This window comes from Mycteria americana, chromosome 7 (genome assembly GCF_035582795.1).
Source record: "Mycteria americana isolate JAX WOST 10 ecotype Jacksonville Zoo and Gardens chromosome 7, USCA_MyAme_1.0, whole genome shotgun sequence".
Classification (NCBI taxonomy): domain Eukaryota; kingdom Metazoa; phylum Chordata; class Aves; order Ciconiiformes; family Ciconiidae; genus Mycteria; species Mycteria americana.
Window position 1 is genome coordinate 63,677,959 of NC_134371.1, and position 25,097 is coordinate 63,703,055.

General features: G+C 41.7%; 1 protein-coding gene across 2 annotated transcripts in view; it reads right to left on the minus strand.

Annotated features, from left to right (window-relative positions):
* Positions 1-25,097, minus strand: part of LRP8 (LDL receptor related protein 8) — a 196,688-nt gene that overhangs the window by 67,002 nt on the left and 104,589 nt on the right. For both annotated transcript variants that reach the window (XM_075508793.1, XM_075508792.1), the window contains exon 3: positions 10,742-10,864. In XM_075508793.1, coding sequence (XP_075364908.1) covers positions 10,742-10,864 — 123 coding nt within the window. The remainder of the gene's footprint in view (positions 1-10,741; positions 10,865-25,097) is intronic.

Below are 25,097 nucleotides of genomic sequence, written 5' to 3' on the forward strand. Positions count from 1 at the left end.
AAACATAATGAAACCTGCCAAGATGAGTGATAAAAATTGTAGAAAGACAAATTATACAGGTCTCCAGGAAACTGCCAGAATTAATTGTAAAACACTTTTCCCTGCTACCTGAAGTCTGCACCTTTTTTTAATCCAAATTAAAAGCTTGCCTAAGTATTCTGCAACATTGGTATTTCACCTTGTATCTGCCATTATGCTATCTCCCCTCTGTTCTATCAAAGGATCTAGTACACCAAACAGCATCCAGGACTTTCTAAAAATTCATACCGTAGAGGAAAGATTGAGTGCAGTGTCACACTCCATGTTACGCCATCTCCGGCACCCACAGCAGCTGAAAGGAAGCCATCCTGCACTATTGCTGGTAACATCCGGATGGCCACCAAGAGGCAATTGCTTCATCAAGATCTGATCTCACAGCAAATGAAGATACTGCTTTTTCATGCTAAGGTGGCAATTCTTCTGAGGTGTTAAAGGTATTAACAAATTAATTCCTGCTCAAAGTGACCAACAGAACATGAAGAACTCAAGGCAAAAAAAGTATTCAGCAGACAAATGTAGACTTAATTTCTAATATGTCCTCACTCTTATATGTGCGAAAGAAAGTAAATCTGAAAAGGCTCTTATGCTATCAAATAATTGTGTTTCTTATCTCCGAGTGAACATTTCATCTTTTATATACATACAAAGAAACCCCCACCTGTTTTCTTTTTCAGAGGATGGAACAGGCAGCTTAGATGGCAATTTTAATTGGATGTGTTCAGGCTGTTGCACAAGAATAGTGGTGTGTAGACCTGTGGCTGAGAAGAAAAGGCTTTCCCCTACCACCTACACCTTTACTTCATTACAAATATCCCTGCTGGTTCACACAACTTGGCTCCAAGTTTGACACTTGCAACGTGTCTAGATGCAGAAACTGAAGCAGAAACATACAAATTCTAGCAGAATTCAGTATGTTAATCACTATTTCTCATTCCCATTCCATACAGGGCCAATATACCTGCTGAAATGCTTGAACAGCATGCCATTATTTTTTTGTGTCTGTGCATATGTGCATTTCTAAATACATATGTATAATTTTACCCATATAAATGCACACACAATGACTAGAAATGAAATTGCTGTCAAACATGCTAGACATGCTTCTTCCTGTACCAAAAAAAAAAAAAAAAAAAAAAAAGGATAAGCATGGTTATGTTTTTGCTAAAATGACTAGTGTTTGCAACCTCTATGCCAAAACAGAGAATTCAGAGTTGTTCATACAATAACTTGAGTCTTGTACAACAGTACACTCAGAGAACTCGGATGACATGGTAAGGTGACTACCCTAGCAGTATAAGCCAGAAAAAGGGTGCAATAACTGGCACGAGTCCATTCATATGGGAACATGTAAGCATGTGCAGTCTAACAAGGCTACTGAACTAAGTCCTCTGTATTTTAATGCAAAGGATTCTTAACATTTTTTTAATATGTTAAAATACAAGACAGAAAGGGTGAGCTGAAATCTGTCACTCCGAATATAGCCACTGAATACAGCATCCCTAGAAAGAAAGCTAGAAGCTATTGCTAAAGCAAAGCCCTGATTAAGACTCTCAGCAGCTATGGAAGCTCATTGCACCCCACAAACGCACAGGGTGAAGATCCACACTACCCTCACACATGCAGACAGCGCTGTCAGTGACCATGCCTCACCCCAGAGCACAATCTGACTGGAAGCACTTGCAAGAATTAAAAATCTCCAGTGCAAGGTTTAAATTACATAAATTATCTACCAAAGCATGCAGAGACTGCATATTAAACCAGTCTTAATCATGATCCTAATCCCTCAAGGAAGCAGGATGGAGTATCATGAGACCCTTATTAAAACTGCAAATTATTTCAGTGGGAGTTTGTCCTGAATGAAAACATGATCCTACAACTGTAGAAATGGAGAAAGAGAGGGAAAAATACCTATCAAGGAAAAGGTGGTAGAACTAGGTATCACAGCTTCAACATACAATTCACTATGTCACTAAAACACAGAAGCTATTTAAATGTGAAAAATGTTAAAATAATGTCATTTGATATTCACTTATTTTCCTCACACCATAATTCACACATTTAAGAAAGGAGAAAAGGTTTGCTTTCTGTACTTTTGCAGTGCAATACTGCTTCATTCAGTTAGCAAAACATTTCAGTTTTCAAATTATGTTTTGCCTTTGATTCCCAGAAATTTCCTTTTCATATCAGCCATAGTAAGTAAACCAACCGTGATCCCCCCCCAAATAAACAAGGAAAAATATAAATACAAAAATAATGTAATCTGAATTTCAGAAAGCAAGCAGCAAGAGAATAGAAGAAACGAAAGCACTAGGCAATGAAAAGCTGCTTGAGTATTTCTGAAAACCTCTTCAGTTTTTACTAGTTCAATATTTATGGCCTGTTAAATAATTACACATACAAGAACTTCACATGCTCAACTTTCATTTTCCTGCTATTCTCTCCTATTGAAATAACTGTAAGATTAATTATAGCCATAAAAAGGCAGCAAACCCTTTTATGACCATTCCTGTTTATGAACTGCATGAACACATTAGACCAATAGGAAAAACATTTAAATGCCAGCATTTAAATCTTCGTAGCAGTCAACTAGCAAAAGCTCAAAGTCGATCTGAGGTACGGGAACACTGCAAATGTCAAAGCTTGCAATGCACGTGAAAAAGTGACTTTCTTGTAAGGTAACATTGCTTAAGAAAAGAACAATAAAAACATCTGAAAAGACCCAATAGGTATTCTCTATTGGTTTTCCTATAGGACTCAGCCCTCTGAAAAGGTCATTTCTGAGATACAAGCTCTAAACACTTTCCCTTAAAGGAAAAACACTTTTTGTTTTGGACAGGTATTACTTAAAACTCTTTAGCACTGGTAGAATTGGAGCACAATCATTACATACCCTAAATTCATTTACATCTCTAGGTAAGTAAAATGCTGAGACCACCAAAGCCATGTAATCATCAAAAAGGAGACGTAATTCACTGCCCAGGAGCCACAGATAAAGTTATCCCACTACTAGGGATAAACAGCTAGGCTTTGAGTTCGCTGAATTTCCTTTGATGTAAAAAGGATAATTTCACGCTTCAAGAAAAGGAACAGTATGCAGGAAAAACTGGATTTGGTTCCTCACCCTGTCAAAAACTTCTTGGCTTAGTCCCTGCAGTTTTCTGTCCTTTGGGATATTGAGGTCAACTTGGGGTTGGCTGCATAAGGACACACCTGGAGGCATTCAAAGCATATAAATTACATAGGAACCAGAGGCACTTGGGAAGCAAGTATACACTGGCTGAGATAGGATGATTAAATCAGGAGTAAAGGTACATTTGTGAGAATTTGAAGAGTTATGTACACTTAGGATAAAAAGAATGTTTAAAAATCCGCACTGGACTATAAGCCACGATCCATAGGGAACTACTAGTCTGCTAACAGGCCTCAACAAGTCTTGTCTATCTCTAGTGTACTGTTAAACACTTCCATGGAAATGAGTTTTCAAGAGTCTGGAACCCTCTGCTAAGTAGACCTGGAAGCTAAGTAGCATACTAAAGACATAAAAATAAAGTAATTTTAAAGTTATATTTTGGATGTGGTAAAGCTGTGACAGCAGTGAGTGAACAATGCAAAAACTGTATCCTGGTTGTAGAATTGTGTCATTTCCAATTATCTGACAAAATAATCTGAAATGAGAGACTACATACAAGGAGAGGTTGAAGGAACAACACTTGTTCAGCCATCAGAAGAGAAGGCTAAAGGAAGATTTTATTGCTGCCTTCAGCTACAAAATGGGAGGAGGGACTAGAGAAGATGGAGCCAGACTCTTCTCAGAGGTGCATAGTGACAGGATGGGGGGTGACAGATACATCCTGCAACAAAGGAAACGCTGGTGAGATAGAGAGATTTTTTTTCTTCATTAATAAGGGTGGTCAAACATGAGGACAGGGGTCCACTTTGAGCAGGGGATTGGACTAGATGACCCCTAGAGGTCCCTTCTATCTTCAATTATTCCATGACTTCATGGAGAGATGATCATGGGGTGTTTTCATTTTATTCTGTCTCAACAAATTTGATCACCTTGACAAATCAAAGCTTTCATCATTAGCCCTACAAACCAGCCTGGGCATCTGGAAAATGAGACTGCCTCTTTTGTGTCTTGTCACCTGGAGGATCCTGTAGCTCTAGAAGTGTTCCCACATCGTATACCTTGTCCTATATTTGTTTTACAGATGCGGTGGAAACTCGAATGTGGTCCTCCGCTGCTGTAATGCAGCAGTGCTCCCAATGGCCCACCAGGGACAGCGGCAGAGGGGACAACTGCAGGGGACAGTGACAAGACTATCAAAGCTGCTGTATTTTATGCTGGCAATAGCCAGTTAACATAGTGGGAGTGTTGTTAAAATGCACACCTGTACATATGACTTTAGCATCACCTTATTCAATTCCCTGAGTGATCTGTAACAAATTAATCCAACAGAATGGTCTTTAATTTACATGTTCCACTGCATTTACAATCCCCCACCATCTTACCACATATATACAAACAGATCCGCTCTTAATGTTGGGGGGGAAATGGAAAAAAAAAAATCCTGTTACTGCCCCAGGTCCTAAAACCTGGAATCTGGCTGTGCCTGGCTCATTTGGCCTAGTTTTTTCTTTTGCTACCTTAAGTTCAATGGCCCAGTGTATGCCCCGAATGAGACAGTCCACCCTTCTCCAGGATAAATTCTCCAAGGGCAAGGAACAGTTTATTAAGTCACTTTCCACAAAAGCGCAGTAATGCCATCAAACTCGCTCAGTCATGCAGGGGATCTGGATCAAAGAATAATAATAGAGACATAATATCCTTTGGGGTGAATGGGGAGCTAGGAGAGGGCTGTGCATTGTGGGGTGAGCGATACCATCAGCACTACCAACAATTACAGAATTTTGCATTTGGGCAACTTAATAGAAAATAAGGACAGAACTGATCACCACTGTGAGAGATCAGCATACACAGCAGCAGCACACAAAGTGCCTAGGACCATGGAATATACCCATTAAAAATATAACTGTCAAGTTTGGATAGATCTCCCCGAATGACTCGTGGCATGTACTTCAAACTAAAAAGGACTGCATGAACTGGTACTGTATTTCAAACCAACATTCAGGGTTTGATTTTATATTCCATTTAAAAATCTATTTCCAGGACTGCTGCTTATTAAACCTGCCCTATTAAATCATTCCCCTATTAAATGCAATATGAATTCAGGTCTCTCCTTCTCTTTTTCTTCCTCATAACACCCTACTATACCTTTCTGTATAATAATTTCTGCTCTTAACTAGGAGAATGTCACATCTCTGATAAAGAAATAAGCAGTGAGTTTATGCTGCCTGCATTCCTCGATCTCATTATATATACAATATCCTAAGGCAAGAGTTTGCCAGCTTAGATTTTCGCTTGCTCTATCCCTTTAATTTGTGTTCCCATCAGTGCTGTTACTGTTTGTTAGCATTTCGTTTTATTTTTCTCTAGAGATTTTTTGTTTAACTCATTGGTTAAATAATCAAAATACTTCAGAGGGAAATTTAAAATTTCTTTCTTGTAAAAAAGCAGAACGATTCAGTACCTGTGCTGGAATAGCATTAGGTGGACAATGTTCATTTTGCTGGAGGTCTCTGTTAGCTCAGTAAAGAAAAAGGACTCCTCTTCCTCCTCTCTCAGCTTCAAGAAACTGGATAGGAAAATAGTGAGGAATCTTTTCATATGCATAAGCAAAGCCTGTGTATATCAGCAGCAGCTGCACTACAGCTCTAGGGTGATCACCAAGTCACACTGAGATGCTTTTAGTAAGAGCAATGAAAAATAAGTCCAGGGCTCTGGCCATGGTGAGCTCTCCAATGGGAGAGTACATGTAGGCTACGAAAGATCTCCCTGCAGTTGGCAGATGCATGCTGCTGTATAACCTTGCAGCAAACAATCATAAGCATTTGAGTGTTTGAGCCTACTCTGAGGTCAAAAATATTTTCTGTATCTCAAAACAGCTGCTGGTGAGGTATGTGGGAGTTGCAGGCGTCGGGCTGAGAGAGGCACTAACTCCACTCCCACTACTTCCAGATACTCTGCTATCCTTTTTAATGATTTGTGGGGAGCTCCTTGCATACTAACAAGCTGGCACGACGAGGATGAAATCCATTATCGTTTCAGAGCACCTTCCAACGACAGCAGTTTTGCACCCACTCTAGGCTCTCCCTCACAGCAGGCATGGAGAAGCAGCAATGGCTGATGTCAAACAGGAGGACAAACCTGCTTCTCCACCAGCTATTTTTTTGGCATGTATCCTGCAAGGCCAAAGTGGTTCATTTGCTTTATGGACAAGCAGACAACCTTTCCTGAACACAGACCTAGTTCAGGCAATTGCTGAATCTAACAAGGCTTTGTCAAGGAAGACTAGGCTGGAAGTTGGCATGCCCAAGTACTAACTCTTCCCTTCCCCACCAGGAGCACCACTGCAGCACAGCTAAATGGTGTTTCTTTGTTCCCTCTCACCCACCATCCCATTTCTTTTCATTTATTAAGTATGTTTCTCAAAATAACTTACTTCTCTTCAGTATTAAATTCCTCCTCCCCCTCCTCCCTCCTCCAGCCTCAATCAACACAACTTCTTAAATTGTGAATTTGGTCCCTTCTGCCCCTTGTGGATAGTGCTAATTTCTGAGTTCACATGGTTTTGCTTCTCTTGATTTAGGGGCTCATTCTGCTTCCACACGGAAACAAAAAAGATAATAAAACACACCTCCCCCCCAACTGACAGTACTTCCGATGATGACTTCAGGGAGAACAGATCCAACCCACAAGATGCCCCTGAATAGATCAACTCACAGAAAAGGGGGACACATTTCTTCGAAACCTTGATATAAATTGAGACAAAATAAATTCAGCAGCCAGATAATAGCACTGAAAAACTGACAGATGGCAGAACACCGAGGTTTAGTGGTGACATTCACATGTTTCATGAATAATTCACTTGGACAAACCTATGGATGCGAGAGCATGTTTAGGTTAAGGATCTGGCTCAAAGAAAAATTAAGAAATATAAGCAGTTTCTTATTTGTAATGACCCATTTCAAACCAAAAGCCTGGATATAACCATCTTCTCTAAAATCAGCCCATGCTAGAAATTAATGAATCTTCAACTAGCACCAAAACCCACAACAGGGAGAAGTCCTATCGATCTCATCAGTTGAGAATGCAATGGGACCCAAAAGATACCCTTACAGCTACCACTCCCAGCCACATTCAGTGGCTTGAAGAAAATGCAGTTTAAATAGCAGAAAAGGCCCCAGACATCACAGGTCCAACAGAAGTCAGGCCAGCTGTGATGCTGTCTTACCTATCCAACAGGAGACAGGGCATGCTGTCCTGAACACCTGGGGATGGGTAACATCCCTAGAGAGGATATTGTTAGGTACAAAGCTGAGCAACTTCAGTGATCTGGGAAACAGAAAAAGCAAAGTACTGTTTCGGTTTTGCAGTGGGGTTACCTTAAAGAAAAAAAGACTGTAAACTGTTACCTTTAACCAAGCATTATACATGGGGACACAACATCCCTAACTACCAATAAGAGAGCACAAAATGTATTTAAAAACACACCACAAAAGCATTCAAAAGACAAAAAGCCATTTAGCAGGTGGCTAGATGCTGAGAGGAACTTCCTTGTTGTCATCACATTCTAAGTTGGAAATACTCCTAAAATGCAACAGTTGGCATTATCAATGCTCTTAACCTCCCTAGCTTGAATGGACTATGGACAATATCCCAATGTTGCATTAATCGAGGAATAACCCTAGATCCTGGCAGAGGTGCTGGCAATTATGCGGCCTTTGGAAAGCAATTGATTTTATGAAGCAGTTTGATCTTGCCAGAGGTTAGAAATCTCCACTTCCCAACCTGCCCCTTCCCTAGGGAACTCCGCAGTGCAAGCTTCTGCAAAGGGCTGTGCTGCATTTCTAAACAGGAAAATGAGACAGTCGTAGGGGTCTGCAGTCATTCCTCAGCCACAGGGAGAAGTTCAGCCTTGCTTTCGTCAGGGAAAAAGAAAACGGAACTGGAGGGAGGGACCATACAGGAACGTCCAACCACACATTTTGCCTCTCACTACATTTTCTGTCTGTCATTACAGTCTCTTCTTTGCCCTTAAATAACATTTACACACACACAGAACTAGGCCTTCTACGTTAAGGGTACAAATTAAAAGCAAAGCCTAACACTTCAGCTTCTTGGTTAATAATCCACCTTGTTTAATAGTCACTGCTGTCTTGACCAGTGGTGGTAGGAAGACCTGCAAACGTATGTGAAATAACCCCACAACCAGCACTGTGCTTATGCATTACCAGGTCGATTCTGTTTCCTCACAGAGCAGATCGGATCAGCCTTTGAGATGACACACACTTTGACAAGGATACAAAACATCTGGAAAGAATGTCCTTACTGTGCAAATTAAAGCCTATAGCTATCAACAGTCATAAGATTAAAACTACTTGATCTTCATCTGATTAAGCGTGAACTTCAGATCTGAATAATCCTATAAAACAAGTAAGGTTCCACAGTTTTAGTTGCAGACATTTTTAAAATTCGAAGGCAAGCTTTTAATTGGTAGAGACAGAAACATTGGCTTCTCTTGTGAGCTAGCCACAAGTCAGACACAGGCTTGTATCAAGTATCCTGTGAACGTCGAGACACGAGTTCATGCATCCACCACACAAAAATTGATCTATTTTGGCTAAAACTCCTAACAAAACCTAAATATCTTATGCTGAGGCAAAGCATGGTAAATCTGCTTGAGACAGCTATAAACAAATAAAATATGGCACAGTTGTATGCCACGGTGTTTGAGCTGGTTTCAAAGCCCTTGTATTTAAAAAAAAAAAAAAAAAACCAAATTAAGAATTGGTCCATACAGGCACTGCTACTTTCACTAGGAATTCTGGATTTATCTGTTAGGCATATACTACAGAACGGGAACAAACTTCTTCCTGTGTCGAGGTGACACTGGCCCACTCCCATTAGCAGCAGGGAGATGCTTCAAGGGCCATCTATGTTTTCTGAACAGAAAAACCACCACAAAAACGCAGACTTCAGTCTCTTAGAAGGCTTCAAGCAGGAGGAAAAAAAAAACAACACACAAAAACACCCAAAGAAACAAAAAACCCACCACAAACAAAACACCCCCCTACCCCCCAACACACAAACCTGAACAAATTACTTTCCTCTCAGGACGGCAGTCCTGTACTGTAACAATCAGAGGCTCAGGTCAAATCTTTTTTGCAATACTTAAGTTTTAAGGCTCATTTTCCCAGAGGATGAAATAAGTGGGAGGAAAATGGTAGGCAAAATGGCTAGAAAAGGAATGGAAGATAATTAAGAGAAAATGTCAGGGATCTTAGCGCTGCATGGCCTATACACAGTCCGTGCTACAGCCTCTGACAAGAGATTTACAGACAGAGACTGCAGGGAATGGAGCTGCTTAGTTATTCAGCCCCCTCCAGGCAATCAGGTAGTGGAAGTAGCATTAATAAGATAGCTTTTGACTAAGGAGGATGCAGGGTGAAAGACCAACACATACAGTACATAAATATGTTAATGTAGTTACTGAAGTAATTTTTTCTGTAGCCTGTATATGGCTGCAAAAACTATTCAATTCATTTTATGCAAGAGAAGCGCATTCATCTTTCTTAATTAGGGAGAAAGTAGGACTGGTACTAGGCTTAAAAATAAAAGTATGGTTAATTTTGAAGTCCGCTGTGTGCCCCATTCTGGTGAAATCTGATAAAATACTTCCTCCAACACTGCTTCTGACTCATGGGAATATATTTGTGAAGTACATGACTGGAAATTCAACAAAATGGCTTGTACTAGTTCCTTGGTCTGTCCAAGAGCAAATCTGCAGACATAAGTAAGCACACAAATAGGAGTCTACATATTAGTGTTTTCATTAAAATATCCCTGGGATTCCCTTCAACTCAACATCAGACAACCTTTCACAGTTCTAGAACAATGGAGCATGAATGGACCTCCTCAGAGAGTCAAAAGAACAAGATAAAATGCGCTACATGAAAATCAAGCATGTCCTTTTACTTACTGAATCAATGGGTTTTTAAAAGGTGTTACCTGCAGTTAACATCTGTCATGCTTACTCTCAGCTTTAGTTATTTTACATTGCTCATCTTTCATCTGCTACCTTTTTCTTCATTTGTTCTCGAAGGCAAAAAAATAAAAAAAATAATTGAGCAATACTCTAACACTGCAAAGTTCCTCTGTAATGACAGAAGTGCTGTCTGCAGTGATGGTAAATCCCAATACGCCACCGTGCAAAATGCTGCAAATCTGTTTCCAAAAGGCCTGATCCCAGGTGAGCATGAATCTTCGTGCAGCACTGCTGATCATGAGCTCTACAAACAGATAAACTCTAACAGAGCTGGAAATGTTTTTCAATTCCATTACAGACAGAAATACACACTACATAGTGCTGCCTATATCATAGCCTGGAAAACTGGTACATTTCAAAGTTTGGAAACAAGCCGATTTGAATGACCTGAATCTTTTGTGTCTTTACCTTCTCCTCTAACAGAAGCAAAAGCTGACAGATCATCCTGCAAGTGCTGGGAATAACACTTCTAGTTTCTCTATGCTTTGATAAGCCAACATGGCTGAGACACACCACTTTTTCGTGCTACTCACTGCATGCTGCTTCTGATTCATCTGACCCATCAGGACATTCTTCTTCACCATCACATTTCCACCTGGCTGGGATGCAGTGGCCATTGTCACAAGTGAAATCTGACTCGGCACAAGTTTTCTTTGCTGCAAGAAAAAAAAAAAACAAACCAAAACTTGGCATGAATATCAGCAGTGCAGAAGACCTCCATTGCATCCAATCCCACTAAGGACGATACCTATTGCCCTGTATTGAGAAGATTCATTTCACATTCTACATTGCTTCCTCATGACAGAGTCAAACAGGCATCAAAGATGGGTGTTTCTTCTCGCTAGAACTCTTATCCCTCCATTATTTAACACAGATTCACTCTTTTATGTCTTTTTCCAGACATTCAAAAACCAGGGAGGTTCTTTTTCAAAATAATTTTCTAAGGCTTTTACTGCAAAAAGCTGCTGCCTACGTGGAACTTAAAGTGTGCTGTATGACTTACAGACAGGTAAGACAAACAAGTCTCACCTTTGGAGTACTATAATTGAAGCAATAATGTTTTTATCTATGCAATCTATTCATGGCTTTTTAGTACATCTGTCACCATAGCAGATGATCATAAAGCACTCCTCCAAACACTAAAAATCATTTCATTAAATGTCAACCACTCTGCGCTCTTTGCTTTGCTTGCATTAATCTAGGGCTTGAAAAAGATGCAAGACATGAACTCAAGCAATTAATTGGTCTATTCCTCTGTGCTGGTGGCGCAGCACAACCAGTGCCCTGTAATACAAATCAGCATCTTCCCACTGCAGCAGAAAGTAACCTAGAGATATCTGGCCCCTTTGGTCCTTGCCCTCAGTGTCAATGTGATCACCAGTCACTCACTGCTTTTGCAACGGTGGCTTTAGTGGCTTTTCTGCTAGGAATTGGACTGAACAGTCATGCCGTGAGAGTCATGAGCAATGGCTCAGTCTCAGTGTTATCACCCTTGAAGTGCAAGACTCTGTGGCTAACTGGAATCTACCTTTGTTAGCGATCAATTTACATAGGAAGCGGTGACAGGGAGAAGATTTGTTTCTTCCCTCTGCAAAGCTGCTCACAACCTAATAGGATCACAGGAAAATTCAGGTAGTAAAGGACCTCAGGAGGTCATCAGGTCCAACCTCCTGCTCGAGCAGGGTCAGCTCTGAGGTCAGACTAGGTTACTCTGGGTTTTATCCAGCCTGGTCTTAAAAACCCTCAGGATGGAGTCAGCGCAACCTCCCTGGGCAATCTGTTCCACTGCTTAGCTGCCCTCACAGTGAGGTTTGAGCCCGATAGCTATTCCCCGATAGAAGCCATGTACACACATCATTGCTACATCCATATTTCTTCCAGCAAACATTTTCAAAGCATTAAACAATAAGCAAGCCCCCAGGGTTTGATTTTTTTTTCCCCTTTCTTTTTTTCCTTACATGAGCTGCTGTCAGGGAGGGAGCCATGTTAAATATTGGTCATGTGCCCACGCAGGGAACAAGGAACATTACGGTGTGAGGTACTGGAGGTCTACATGGCTGAAATCAAGTACTCGTGTTCTACTACACAAAACATGCAGCTTCCCTGAACAGGCATCCAGCAGGAAAACACTGCAAAGCATCACTAAGCAGCTGTACAATCTCTCAGGATGCACTTTATAAAGAGAACATACATTTACTCCCCTTATGTTGCTAAATGAGCCAGATTCGGGGGGGGGGGGGGTGGTGGTGTTAAAAAAAGGACAATTTTTTTCTTCAGTCATTCAGAACCAGATATTATGAACTAATATAGAAAAAAACCCCAACCCCATATAGACTAAGAGTTTTACAAGAGACCAGTCATACTAACAATCCAATCTGATCTTCCAAAGACGTTGCACATCCGTTATCAGCGGGAACAGACCTTCTCCTGATCATCTCCAGTTAGAAAACCAAAACTTGTGAAACTGGCTATCAAGCATCACTTCTGATTTATTTAATGTACGTTTGATTTAATTAATCTGATATATTTAATGGTCAGAAACTCTGACCAGATACAGATGGAATACGCATGCATAAGCAGAGCCGGAGCACTTCCCTGCTCACTGTGAAGCTGACTGGGTGAAACATTGGTATCTGCTGTTAGGGGAAGGTTATGGCATCTACAACTGAAACAATCACATCTTCATCCAGAAAGCAGAGACTAGTATAATACTGGAGACATAAGAAGCTTAATTTTTAAAATGTCTTTAGTTTTATACTAGCTCTCTCAATGTCCTAATGTCTTGCTTTCCATAGCAAAACTGTCCTTTGACTCATTTTCTAGAGATCCAGACAGCAACACAACTACTTTTCCACCTCAAAATAAGCCTCCCCTTTTTCCATCAGTCTAACACTCTGATCACCATTATTTCCGGGACGTGTGGACACAAGCGTGAGCAAGGGGGTCAGCCACAGAAAGGAGCGTAACAGGCATTCCCTTCAACATGGCCAACCTGCTCACAGCAGATGGTGGCACTGATTGTTTTGTTCCCCTGACACTGCTCCTCAGCAGCACAATTAATAGATTGCCAGGATTCACAAAAGGGGGAGAAAAGCATTACTGACAGTCCCGGGGCGTCATTTGGAAAGTGTTAATGTGCTCCCCAAGTGCAGCTCCTCTTTGCCAAATGAAGTTGGGCACAATCGCCCATTAGCGGTGGCCTAACCAAAAAGCATCATCTCTGTTCGCATGCCCACCCAAAGGTCCAACAATGCTATGCCAGATAAATCAGCAGGATACAAACGTATTCGGTCCTTTGTTTGAATCTAAGCTGTCTAATCTCTTGAAGGAGCAGGATTAAGGGAGGGGGAGCTCAAACCTTTCTATGATTATTACATTTACTTCTACTTGTTTGTTTGTTTGTTTCTGCTTTTATTATTTATAGTTTATATGCTATATTTTATTTGTTATTATTTTTTACTACTATTACTCTCCAACACATTGGGTCACGGCTCTGCAGACTGTCTTAATTCCCATAAACTCTGCTTTGTGTTGCAAACAGCAACCCAGATTATTCAAACTGCGAGAATACTGAAGCACTGTCTCATTTCTCACCTCTAATGCAAGACTGGAATCACTTTATTTCCAACCAGATTCACCTTCTGGCACTCAATCGTCACGTCTCTGGGATCACAACACAGGCAGGGAGCAGTTAATTAAAATATCAGCTCTCTGTCTCTTTCTTCCTTTTTCTTTTTCAAGCCCGATAACCTTTTCTAATAATCTTCCATGTTATACACCTTTCTTCTATCAATTCTCTATTAAAAATTAATTGAGGCTTACACCATAAATTGTCAGTGGTGCATTAAAATCTAAAATAAATAAATACACCCCTTTTAGACAATAGGGACAAGACAGGTTCATTTTATGGTTTCACCTGGCTCAGAAATAGCCAAGCAAAATTAATTGTTCCCCTGAGATCCATTTTCTTTGCCGTAAGCAGCCCAGGCAGCTCCGCTTACATGTCTCTTGAAAATGAACATAAACAAACAAGAGTGAGTAGTCACAGCATCCCCGCGCCTCTGCTCCTCAGGGGGCAAACCGATACCTGGAACAAGAAAAGAGAAGGCTACTGAAGTGTACACAGAGCCTTTCATCTTCTCCCCTGCTCGGATGCAGAGTGACACCAAAGAGACTGCCTGCCTTTTGACTCCTGCTTGATTTGCCTCTGGTACCTGCTTTTCCTTTCTCACATCTGCAGCTGGACAGATATGTCAGAAACTCCAGGGTGGAAGGCAGTGCCTGTGCGACCACGGGGGCTCAGCTCTCACGGGGGATAAGCCCTGGCTTCAGCAGCTTTCCAAAGGAAGGCTTAGTCAAAGGAAGTAATTCCTGCTTCTCTTCTCCCAGGAAGAAAGGTAAGGGGGGAAATGAAGGTTTCAACTTTTTCCAGCCATGGCAGAAAAATAGCCCACCACACTGAATTTTAAACTAAACTGCATCAAATCAACATGGTCCCTCATTTTGCAAAATGTCCTTTTCCTTTCCATTACTCACATCTCTTATCCTGAACTGCAAGTAAGGATTCAGGGTTCATCCCTGCAGCAAATTAAAAGCAGAGAACCCAGGGAGACTGGTTTAGAATATGAACATTTATAGAGGGAATTCATAAAAAAGCAATCACCGGGGATATGCATAATTAGACTGGAAGAAATAAATAAATACTGAAAGGAACAAATCTTGTACTGGCTAGGAGCAGGGACTAGATGGTCTAAATGTGACTTCTAACTTCCAAAAATACCTCCCTCTGAAAGGTCAAATCCCTGACCCTAAAGCCAAACAGGTATCTGAATCTAACTGAAAGGTTCAGGATTCATTCTTTCTTCCTCTTTCTAATAAAACCCAACATCCTCCCACAGCCCCCACAAGCCCTTAGTCACTTCATTTAATCTCACTTAACTTTTGCTTCAGTTCTAGAGGCTTTATGGGGCAGGAATATCTTTACAGTTACTCTTTATAAGATACCAGGCCCTCTGTGATTCAATTTCCAATTCATGCCTCTTGCTTATTCCTATTTTGCACATCTGTAGTACTAAGCAATATACCACACTACAATAGCCTCATTTTTTGCTACTCCTAATTTTCCCAAACCAACACAGCTGAAGAGCAGACTGAACATATTTCCCCTCTTATCATCAACAGTTCTGTGAGCAAAGCTGTAGTTGTTCAACAGCAGCGGTGGTGTAAAAGCACATACAAAAGCACATTTTCTGATTACAACTTGCCTGTAAAGGACAGTTTACAGGCAAAGTTTACAGACAGTTTAATACAAAGATGCCCCCCCCTTTAAGAGAATGAACCCCTATGTAGTAATAACAGACTCTAAACACAGGATTTTTAGATTAAGGGTTTTGTTCAATCTCTGGGTTGTGTATCCAAACAGAAAACCAGGCTGATGAGAGCATCCTCGAGCGTTAACCCGCAGACTGTGCTCTCTCCCTGTTCTCCCCTGTCAGTAACTGTTGGCCAATTTCCACCAATTCTGAAAGGGGGGAAAGATGTGAAAAATAAATCTACTCCTACAAGTTTCATAAAATTGGTAGCTGAATAGAGAACAATCAAAATTACAGCTCTGCAGAGGGAGGTGAGGACAGAAAGTGGCCATTGGGCCCGTCTGCGGCATGTGCTGCCAGCCAGCTGGGTCTGTGCAGCTTCTGTCTCATACCCAAGGTAGGTTTACTGCAGAGGGAAAAAGGCAATTAAGGATTAAAAAACAAATGACCAAAAACCCCAGACACTAAAACCATTGAAAACTTTGGTTTCGTTTGTTAAGCTACCCTCATTCCTTTACACAGATCCTGCTCCTATTTTAACTTCTGAATCAACACCAGACCTCCCGTCAAACTGTGTATCTGTTCTCATTTGCAGCCAGTATTCAGCCTTCTTCTGGAAACTAGTTTCACCCAAGCTGCTGTAAAAATAAAATAAAATAAAATAAAAGTAAAAGGCCATACAATGAAAGTTTTGCTGTGATCCTTCTGCAGCAGTCAAATAGCACAACCCCGTAGGATGTGAGAATGGGAAGATGATGGTAGGCCAGAAAGAGAAATTGAAATTCATAAAACAGGGTTTCATTTCATGCTGGGAAACTTCAATGGCAACTTTGATCAGCAGCTTATCAGAGCCACTGACAAGACTCCATACGAGAAGAAGAAAAGTAGCATCACACGAGTTCAGGAGCTTAACACAGACTGTCGCCATCACTCAGCCCCGAGAGGTGCCAATGGCAGCTTGAAGTGTAACATTGGCCACAAGCTAGCTTTTCCCAGAACAAAATACATCATTATTATGGCTCACTCTGCACCTCTTAAGGACCTCAATTAATCCGGTCTCGCAGTGAGCAAAATTCACCCCAGTTGATCCATTTGCTTGGCTCAGTGAGGTTTTCTGCTTACCAAGAGAAAGGTAGGGGCTGGGCTCATTATTCAGCTCTTGAGAGAGATTCTGGGCTATGAAAAACTTGACAGCAAACAGACATCTTCAGTTTATTACCTCAGTCAACTCCTGATCGCAAACACAGCCACCATGACATTGCAGATGTCCCTCCCAAACAAAAATTCCCAGCAATACAAGACAGCAAATTGTTTTTTAATTTTTTTTTTTTTTAATTTGAAGTTACGTTCAACGCAAACTTGATATATACTCCCAAACACAGAAAGCTCTTGGAGCAGGAGACTGATACCTAACCATGCACTTCATCAGCATCCCTGCCCTTCAAAAAAAAAAAAAAAAAAGTCTGTGGTATGGATCCCAAATCCTTTGGCCAGGTTATATACCCAAAGGATGTCTTAGTTCTCTTAAGGAGATTTGAAAACCCTAACCTACATCTGACAACACTGCGGCCCGAGTACTCTCAATTCCTGCTGTCGACTAACATGGTATCGGTTTTGCAAAGGAGGAAGTGTAACAGGGAGCGTAGGACAATCCAGCCCAGTGTGGTTTCCTGGTCACAGCAGGTGGGCAAACAGTGCTCCATCCCTGGCCATGCCCAGCTGCCCCCGCTTCAGGTAGCCAAACACCATGTGTTGGGAGCCCGATCCCACCAACAGCACCTCTGCTGGGGTTACAGGGTCAGCTGCAGGCGGCCCCTCGCTGCCAAATCCTCGGCATGGGAAATCCTAGGAACATGTTGTTTTACAGCTACAAAATGGCAACAGATAAGATCCAGGAGTTGAAATGTCAGGAAATCCCAGTGGATGTGGACTGCCAAGTCCTTTTAATTTTCAGACAACTAAGGACACCTTGAAGTAATGAAAGGGAATATTTAACCACTCTGAATCTGGCCACTTTTTTTGACTCTGCCATCTCAGCAGGCAATTGCATTTATAAAGCAAGATTAATCAGATCACCTGAAACAGCCGGTGCTCAAACACAGACCACAGTCCCTTTGACACGCCACCAGAAATAGATTTTAAAGAAACTTCTCCCCAGGACCCCCTGAACTGGCCCCAGAAAACAATGCCTGATTGACAGAAGCCTAGTCAGAGGGTTTGGGACTGCTTGAAGCTGCTATTACAGTAACCAAAGCATGCAGCTGCCGAGTCTAGACTAGCCACTCTGATCAATCAAATCAATTAAATTAAAAGGAGAAAAAGAGATGTCACCTGTGATTTTTCATTAGTATCAAAGGTACCCACCTTTGTGCATTTTAAATGGTAATATGTATAAGCCTCCTATTTAGAATTATTTAAATGCATTTTCATGTTTAACTCTGAGTTTAATGTGAGGAAAATGGCAGCACCTAACTGAAAGCTATAGAAAAACACAGAACGCTGAAACAGCATTTTGTTCTCATGTATGAAATTAAAGTGATTTCAACTAACAAATACATGCCTTCGTTGCTAAACTTACTCATGTAATCAAGGCAAAACTGAACAAAGCTTTTCCCCAACCTGTCCTCAGGTTGCTGCTGCCATTTCAGACTTCAAGAAGGGGCTGTACGCTCAGAAGTTGCTCTATTTTTTGCCAAATATACAAGTTGGGGTAATGAATGCAGCGTTTGTCCCTACAAACCATGTTTCACCAGTAGGAAAAGCAGGAACCCTAGAAGAGAATTCAAGGACAAAATGACCACTTGGACTGGCATGCTCCTTCGAGAGCATTAGAGATCTGTAAAATATACTACTTAGGTATTCAAGACAAGTTCTCCTTTGGAGTTTGAAGGCTTTGGCAGGGCTCTGGGGCTTTGTCTTGGGGAGCTTTGCAGCTGGGACCAGCCTGGGTAGAGAGTTCAAGCACTGTGTTGCTTTTTGGAGCTCAAGTGCTCCACATTCCTTTGGGCAAGGCTCCCTCCAACATCCGCTCCCTCCATTTTTCCTTCAGCTTTCTCAGGTTTTTTTTTTGTTTGTTTGGTGTTTTGGGTTTTTTGTTTGGTTTTTTTTGTTTGTTTGTTTGTTTTTTTGTTGTTTTTGTGGGTTTTTTTTAGATCCACTTGTAAAGCATCAGTGATCTTTTAAGCTGTACAAAACCAGGTTTTGTGACAATTTTCTCGTTGCTATTCTCCAGGAACCCACATCACCCCCATGTTCAAGTCTCTGGAGTTTAAAAACAAACAAACAAACAACAAACCCACAAGAAAACCTATCAACCTCCCCGCCATTTTACTTGTAAACTGGAAAATCGTGTCCTTCTGCAGAGGAAGGGGGAGGAAGGGACAGATTTTCCTACCAGCATCTTAAATACACCCCCAGCTTTGCTCAGAAATAGGCTGAAAACCCTGTCTAGTGTGCAGTCACCTCTGGATGCTACCAATCAACCTCACTGCAACGTGGCAAGTTGGCAGGTGCGAAAGAGTACCTGCCATTCAGTGTCAAAACATGCCCACCGACAAAATCTCACTGACGCTCATCCTCATACAGCAGCAACAGTGACAAGGAGGCTGGCAAGTATACAGACAGGGTCAGGTTTCAGAAAATGTAATTTTTATTACAGCAAAGATTATGCAAGATAGCACTATACAAAAGGACTATCAGAAATCTTGCTCCTCTTATTTAAGAGATCTGAGAACTTGAAACGCACAAGTCATGCATGTCCTCAGTTACAGGTACATGGACACAGAGTCATTAAATGACATACCAAAAGTCATGCCGCAAATCTGTGGCATAGCCAAGGATCTGACCCACATCTTTCAGCCCCATCTGCTAGTGAGGTATCTTAAGCCCAAGACAAAATTTCCTCTTTATGGAAAAGAGCAACCATTGTTCCGCTGTGGAAGTTGAACATGTTTCCACAACTCCATATTGCTGCAGTCACGACCTCTTCAAAGGATTTGGTATGCTCCGACTTACCAGTTTGTTTCAAAATATTTCTTTGACTAAAGCTCATCCACGCTGACTTTTGCTGACAGAATTGCCAGCTTTGTCTGTCTGCTTTGGAGTTTGTTTCGCTTCCTTTTAACAAGCAGCAAGACATTGTTGCAAGACACAGGCTCTTGGGTGGCACCTCCATGTATGTTATTTCACAACGAAGGACGTCTGCAAATTCCTCAAGAGGCACTTGACATTATTCTGTCTATTTCTGGGAATTAAACACTAGGGGCCATATTCTACCCTGATGAAACATCACCAAAGTTCATGAATAATTATTGGCCTCAACAGTGTCTGTGCAAAATTGGGCGCAGATGTTTTTATGACACCCTATGATGTCTGTTTTCAATATAGGTTTTATAACCCTCAGCCTAAGTCAGAGTTATGTGCCTCAAGGAGGCACCTATAAATACTGCTGTTCAGAGATATGAAAATGTTCCCGGACAGAAATGTGAGAACAGTGAAAAACTCCCCAGACTCTGAAACTTGGGAGTGATCACAAGCGTTGGACTCTTCAGCCAGGCTGATACTGTGCTGCAGTCCCTGGAGCTTGAGAACTCCCAATATCCCCAAATTATTAATAGCTACCCCTCTCCATAGAGAGGTTAAACAATCAACCCCCTGATGAAAAAAGCCAGGCTTCCTGAGGACAAAACATACTGAATGCCATTTCTGCCAGCAAATATATTAAGGAAGAAAAGCAGAAGTTGTTAATTTAAGTTCATGGAGCAATTTTGGTTCCCACCTACAAACATGCTTATAGCTCGTCAGATAGGCACCAGGGAAACAGAACAGCCATACTTTAAGGCTGAATTTGCCTTCAGTTATTCAGAAAAGGAGAGGAAGAAGGAGACTAAGCACACGTGAATATGCAGATCCTTTCACTAAGCAATATTGAGAAGGGATATCAGGAAAAGGAAGGCCTTCTTATATAGTTAAGATTTCTGCTCTATTTGATGCTTTTAAGGATTATTCCTTTTTCATAGGTGGTGGTGACATCTCCAAGACCAGCGGAGAGGATGGCAAAGAACATCCCCAAAGCCTGAAGGGCTACTATTTCTTGCCTGGGTTATGCTGTTGCATCAAAACACTACCACACTGGAGTTTATAGGGGAGACACCATGTTGCAGAAGTTGCCTTTCACAGCTTGGACACATTAAGTTCTCATTGCCTGAACGCAGTACACATACTATGAGGTTAATGCACACCAAAGCCAAACATGGCATCTTCAGTAGAATTTCACGCCAAGTTTGCTAAAAATCAAGTTTTCATGCAGGAGGTAAATCCAGGAGTCCCAGACTCTGCACAGACCCAGTTACAATGAACCCCGTCATGCTCTCGCTGCAATTACACGATACATGCTGTCTTTAGGGTTAAAATCAGTGTGAGGCGTTTCTGGCAATTCTCAACCCCTGGCTGTATGTTTGCCACTTCACTGCTAGAGTCTGCCCTTGCACAACTGCGTATGCATTTTGCAGCCCAGGTCACTCAGCTGACACGGGCTGTGAGAGCATAAAACACATCTGCCAGGAAGCAGCAGCAATTTCACCAGTCACCTTTGCCACCAAAAGCAGAGCCGTGTGATTACACACTGGGAGTCCCAAAAATTGCAAGCGAAGTCACTTCGTCTACAACTCAGCCTTAAAACAGCCAGAAGAGAAATACATACCATTTAAGCACCGTTTTGCAGAACTTGGCGCGGGTCCAGGCTGCATACTGTGACTACAACTGTGTAGAAAAACAGTAACCTGGTATTTACACCTGCAAGCTCTGTGTTTGTAAGCGTGGTAAAACACCCGTATACAACGCTCCTGTGAACAAGCATTATACATACCCAAAAATGCGTTAGTTGCTAACAGCCACGGTATCTCTGACCTGTAATATAAATTACCCAAATCTAACACCACACTGGAAACCCAGCAGAACTCAATGCAAAACTCACAATCCCCAACAATCCAAGAAAAGAAAAAAAAAAGGAAAAAAACAAAAGCTCTTCAAGAGTCAGGATCAATGACCTAAATCACGTACTTGAAGACTCAATCCTCTCGGTGGCAAAAGGATGCCTTCTGTCGGTAGGAAACAGGGAGAGGGGACAAGAGAGGCGTAACAGACCTGGGATGACTGAGAAAGTATTGCCAGTTCTGTGCACAAATCCATGTGGGTGGCCAGTAGGGAAAGGCGACATGGGTCTGTGCTCCCCATTAGGGAATTATATGTGTAGTAACACACCTGAGCATTCTGTTTTGCAGCTAACAGCAGGGAAAATGAAGCTGTTACTTTGCCTGGTTCTGCTGCATGCATTTATTTTTTAGCAGAAGCAACACCACATTTAATGTCACTTCTATACACGGTCCAGTTGCTTAATATTGGATCACTGTTGGCTCTTTTTCTCCTCTTCCTAATTTAATCAATAAGTTGCAGAGTGAAAAATGTAAGAAATGCTCTATATGGTTAAAAAAACCCCACATGCCATGGTTTACTCTTCTGGAAGGCTAAAATGCTACAATTAAAACACCCACTGCATAGTCTTGGAAGAATACAGAGTCAATAGCAATGAAAGAACCAGGGATTTTTCTAAAGACTTAATCCAGTGTTTTCAGCTTTATCCTCTTCTTCCATTTGCTTTGTTTTTAGCAAAATTATGGCACTTTTTGGAGCAAAAAAAATTATTTCTAGGATTATTAAAAAAAAAGTTCCCCTTTTTAACACTGAATTGTTTAACTGCTTCAGACACCAAAAGCAGAAATGGAAAAGGGAAAGTAATAATCATTATGCCACAGAAGAAAAAATATACACAGAAAACACCTGTGCCATAATATAGACTACTGAAAAGCATTATTATATCATACCAGTATCTATGGTATAGGAACCTGTATTGAATTAACTGGGTAGCAACACATCAGGAACATCCAAGATGATAAAAAAAAATTTTCACCCTGGTTCTTAATGATCTTTAGACAGACCAGTGCCACAGATGTCCCTATGTATGTACCTGTGAAGATATCTTTTCTACAGCTCTGTTATAGCTGCTGTGTAAAGACGACATGAATTGCACTCAGTGACTAATTTGCCAGGAATCTTGCTTTTTAAGACCACTGAATCAGAGCTCTGGGAATTGTAAGGAATTGCACACAAAAGCATTTTCAAAAACGTCTCCAAAGCCAGCATCGTTTCAGACTGAACAGCAGGTTCATCCTCTGATCCAAGTCTGTTACGGCGGAACAGTGCCAAACAAACGTCTATTAATATTCTGCCAGGAAGCGCAAGCGGATGGGCTCTTGCGTTACATTAAGTGAAGTGGTCAGGTTAAGAGTTAGGCATCGGTCACGCAGTTCCCCCATTCAAGCACAAACCTCTTCACCCATCATCGTGTGTCGTCAAATGCTTTTGTGCATTGCAATATTAAATACTAGTACCCTGGGGATGGGAAATGAATAGGCACAACATGGAAATTATGATGCATGCAACAACACCCTTTAACCTACTAACAAGTATGACCAAGCTTACTTATTCTGAGCTCTCTAATCATCAAGGCAAGAAGACATCAACAGCTACTGTATCACACTGACAGGGCCTTCAATGGCAAGTGCAGTTCAAAGGTCCACAGGAAACACAAAAAGGCTTTGTCTTTTTATGTAAAGAACAAAGCTACCATGTGGCACAGCATCACACATGCAATTAGTCAGGAAAGTTAATACAGTAGAAGCAGATGGTGGAAACCATGTCAACATTTTTAGTGGGCACATTTCCCCTTACTCTTGAGCTGCTGTGAACTGAGGTCATGGGGGAGCAGCAGGCAGATTGTCGATAAGCTGGACCACACCAGGGATCAACATTACCTGTGTGCTCCCACCTCTACTGTCATAGCTCTCATCTTTCAGACACCTCCTCTCCACCACATCCCCATGCCACAGGGTAGCACCATTAACCTCACTGTGCACGGAGGGAAACTGAGGCAGAGAGACAAACAGTCTGGTTGTGCTGGGAGATGCCAACAGGGAAAGGCATTAAAAACACACCTTCTGTGGCCCTTACACTGCTCATTTTGCTCACTTCTGCAGCCAAATGAATTACTAAATGCTATATGAATCACTCATGCAGTGCAGCTACAGGACACATCAATCCAAAGTATTTTATAGATTCGCAAAGAGCAACTGCTCCTCTGATGCTTCTCACTTGCCATCCCTAAAGCTCAGCTAACACAGGACAGGAATGAAAGGCTTCTTGTTCATCACCAATAGCACTGGATGTGTAGAAAATGTAAAACCCAAACCACAAGGATTGCACAAAGAAATACAATACAGAAAACGCTGTGATTCGTATTACTTTGAAGTAACAGCCCTGCACACAGCCTTCAAAGCCTCCTCTGCTGTCATTGTCAACCAGTTCTACCCAATTCCCTGGCTCCGTACCTCATGGATTTCAATGGTACCCAGGTGAGGATGGCAGGAGCTTTCAGCTCTGCAAGTCATTTAATTAAAATAAAATGAACAACCAGCAGTTAGTCAAACTGCGCATATACTCCAGCCACTACAGCTGCCGAATTCTGCAGCCCTTGGTCCAATCTGATTTCCTTTAAAGCTCCTGGCAACCCATTAATTAGATGGTGTTATTTACAGCTTCTAGGAGCTTGAAACCATGGGATGCGTTTGATGGAATTTATGCAATTACGTACAGTCAGTCCTAGTGACAGGCTCTGTTCTTGCTCTTGCTCTCCTCTGCTCCCACACTTGGCCGTTTCCTTCCCTGCGGCTTGTCCATGCGGTGCTGTTCGGCCTGGGCCTGCCACGGCGCAATCGGCTGCCATGGAAATGAGCAGGAGGCAACAAAGGAACCGCGAGTCTCTCACTGTAGATGGAGGAGTTGCAAGGCAATAGCCCAGGAAGGCCAAGACAAAGAGAAACCAATTTGCCTGCTGCCTCTAAACACAAACAACCCTCCCCCTTTGTGCAAGGTGTTGATGAATAGAGTTTTTCCCCGATTTAGAAAACCAAGCCCCTTCCAGCCACATGCAACCAGGCTAGGTGGATGGAGCATCCTGCCTTGGGTCCTATGCAGCAGTCCATCCATTAGTGCTTTGTGGCAAAAGATCAGTAATGAGATGATCCACAGCCAAAAGCAAACCTGGAGGATGTGTAGTTTAACTTACTTAAAAAGCAATCCCCATGTCACTCATACAGCAGCATCAGCTGCAGACAGATCTTCTCTACTTTCAGAAGGAGTTTTCCTTTTTTTACTCCATTATTAAGTAGTCACGCTCATCAGCCATTCCCTTGACTTTGTAAGAAAAAAGCATTTTAAAACATACATTAGAAGGTATGATTGACAAGCATAACAAAGTCTACTGTGTCTTTGAACTGATTTCCAAAGGTGTTTTACAAGAACAAAGGGAAAATAAAGTTCTATGGAACCATGAACTTTTTACCGCTTAAGAAGTCCCCCATGAACACTCCTGAAAGATCAAGTACCATAAGCCCAAGACATCCACATATATAATCCTCCCAATGATTATTACTTTTTTTTTTCCCTTCTATGTGTTTCTCAG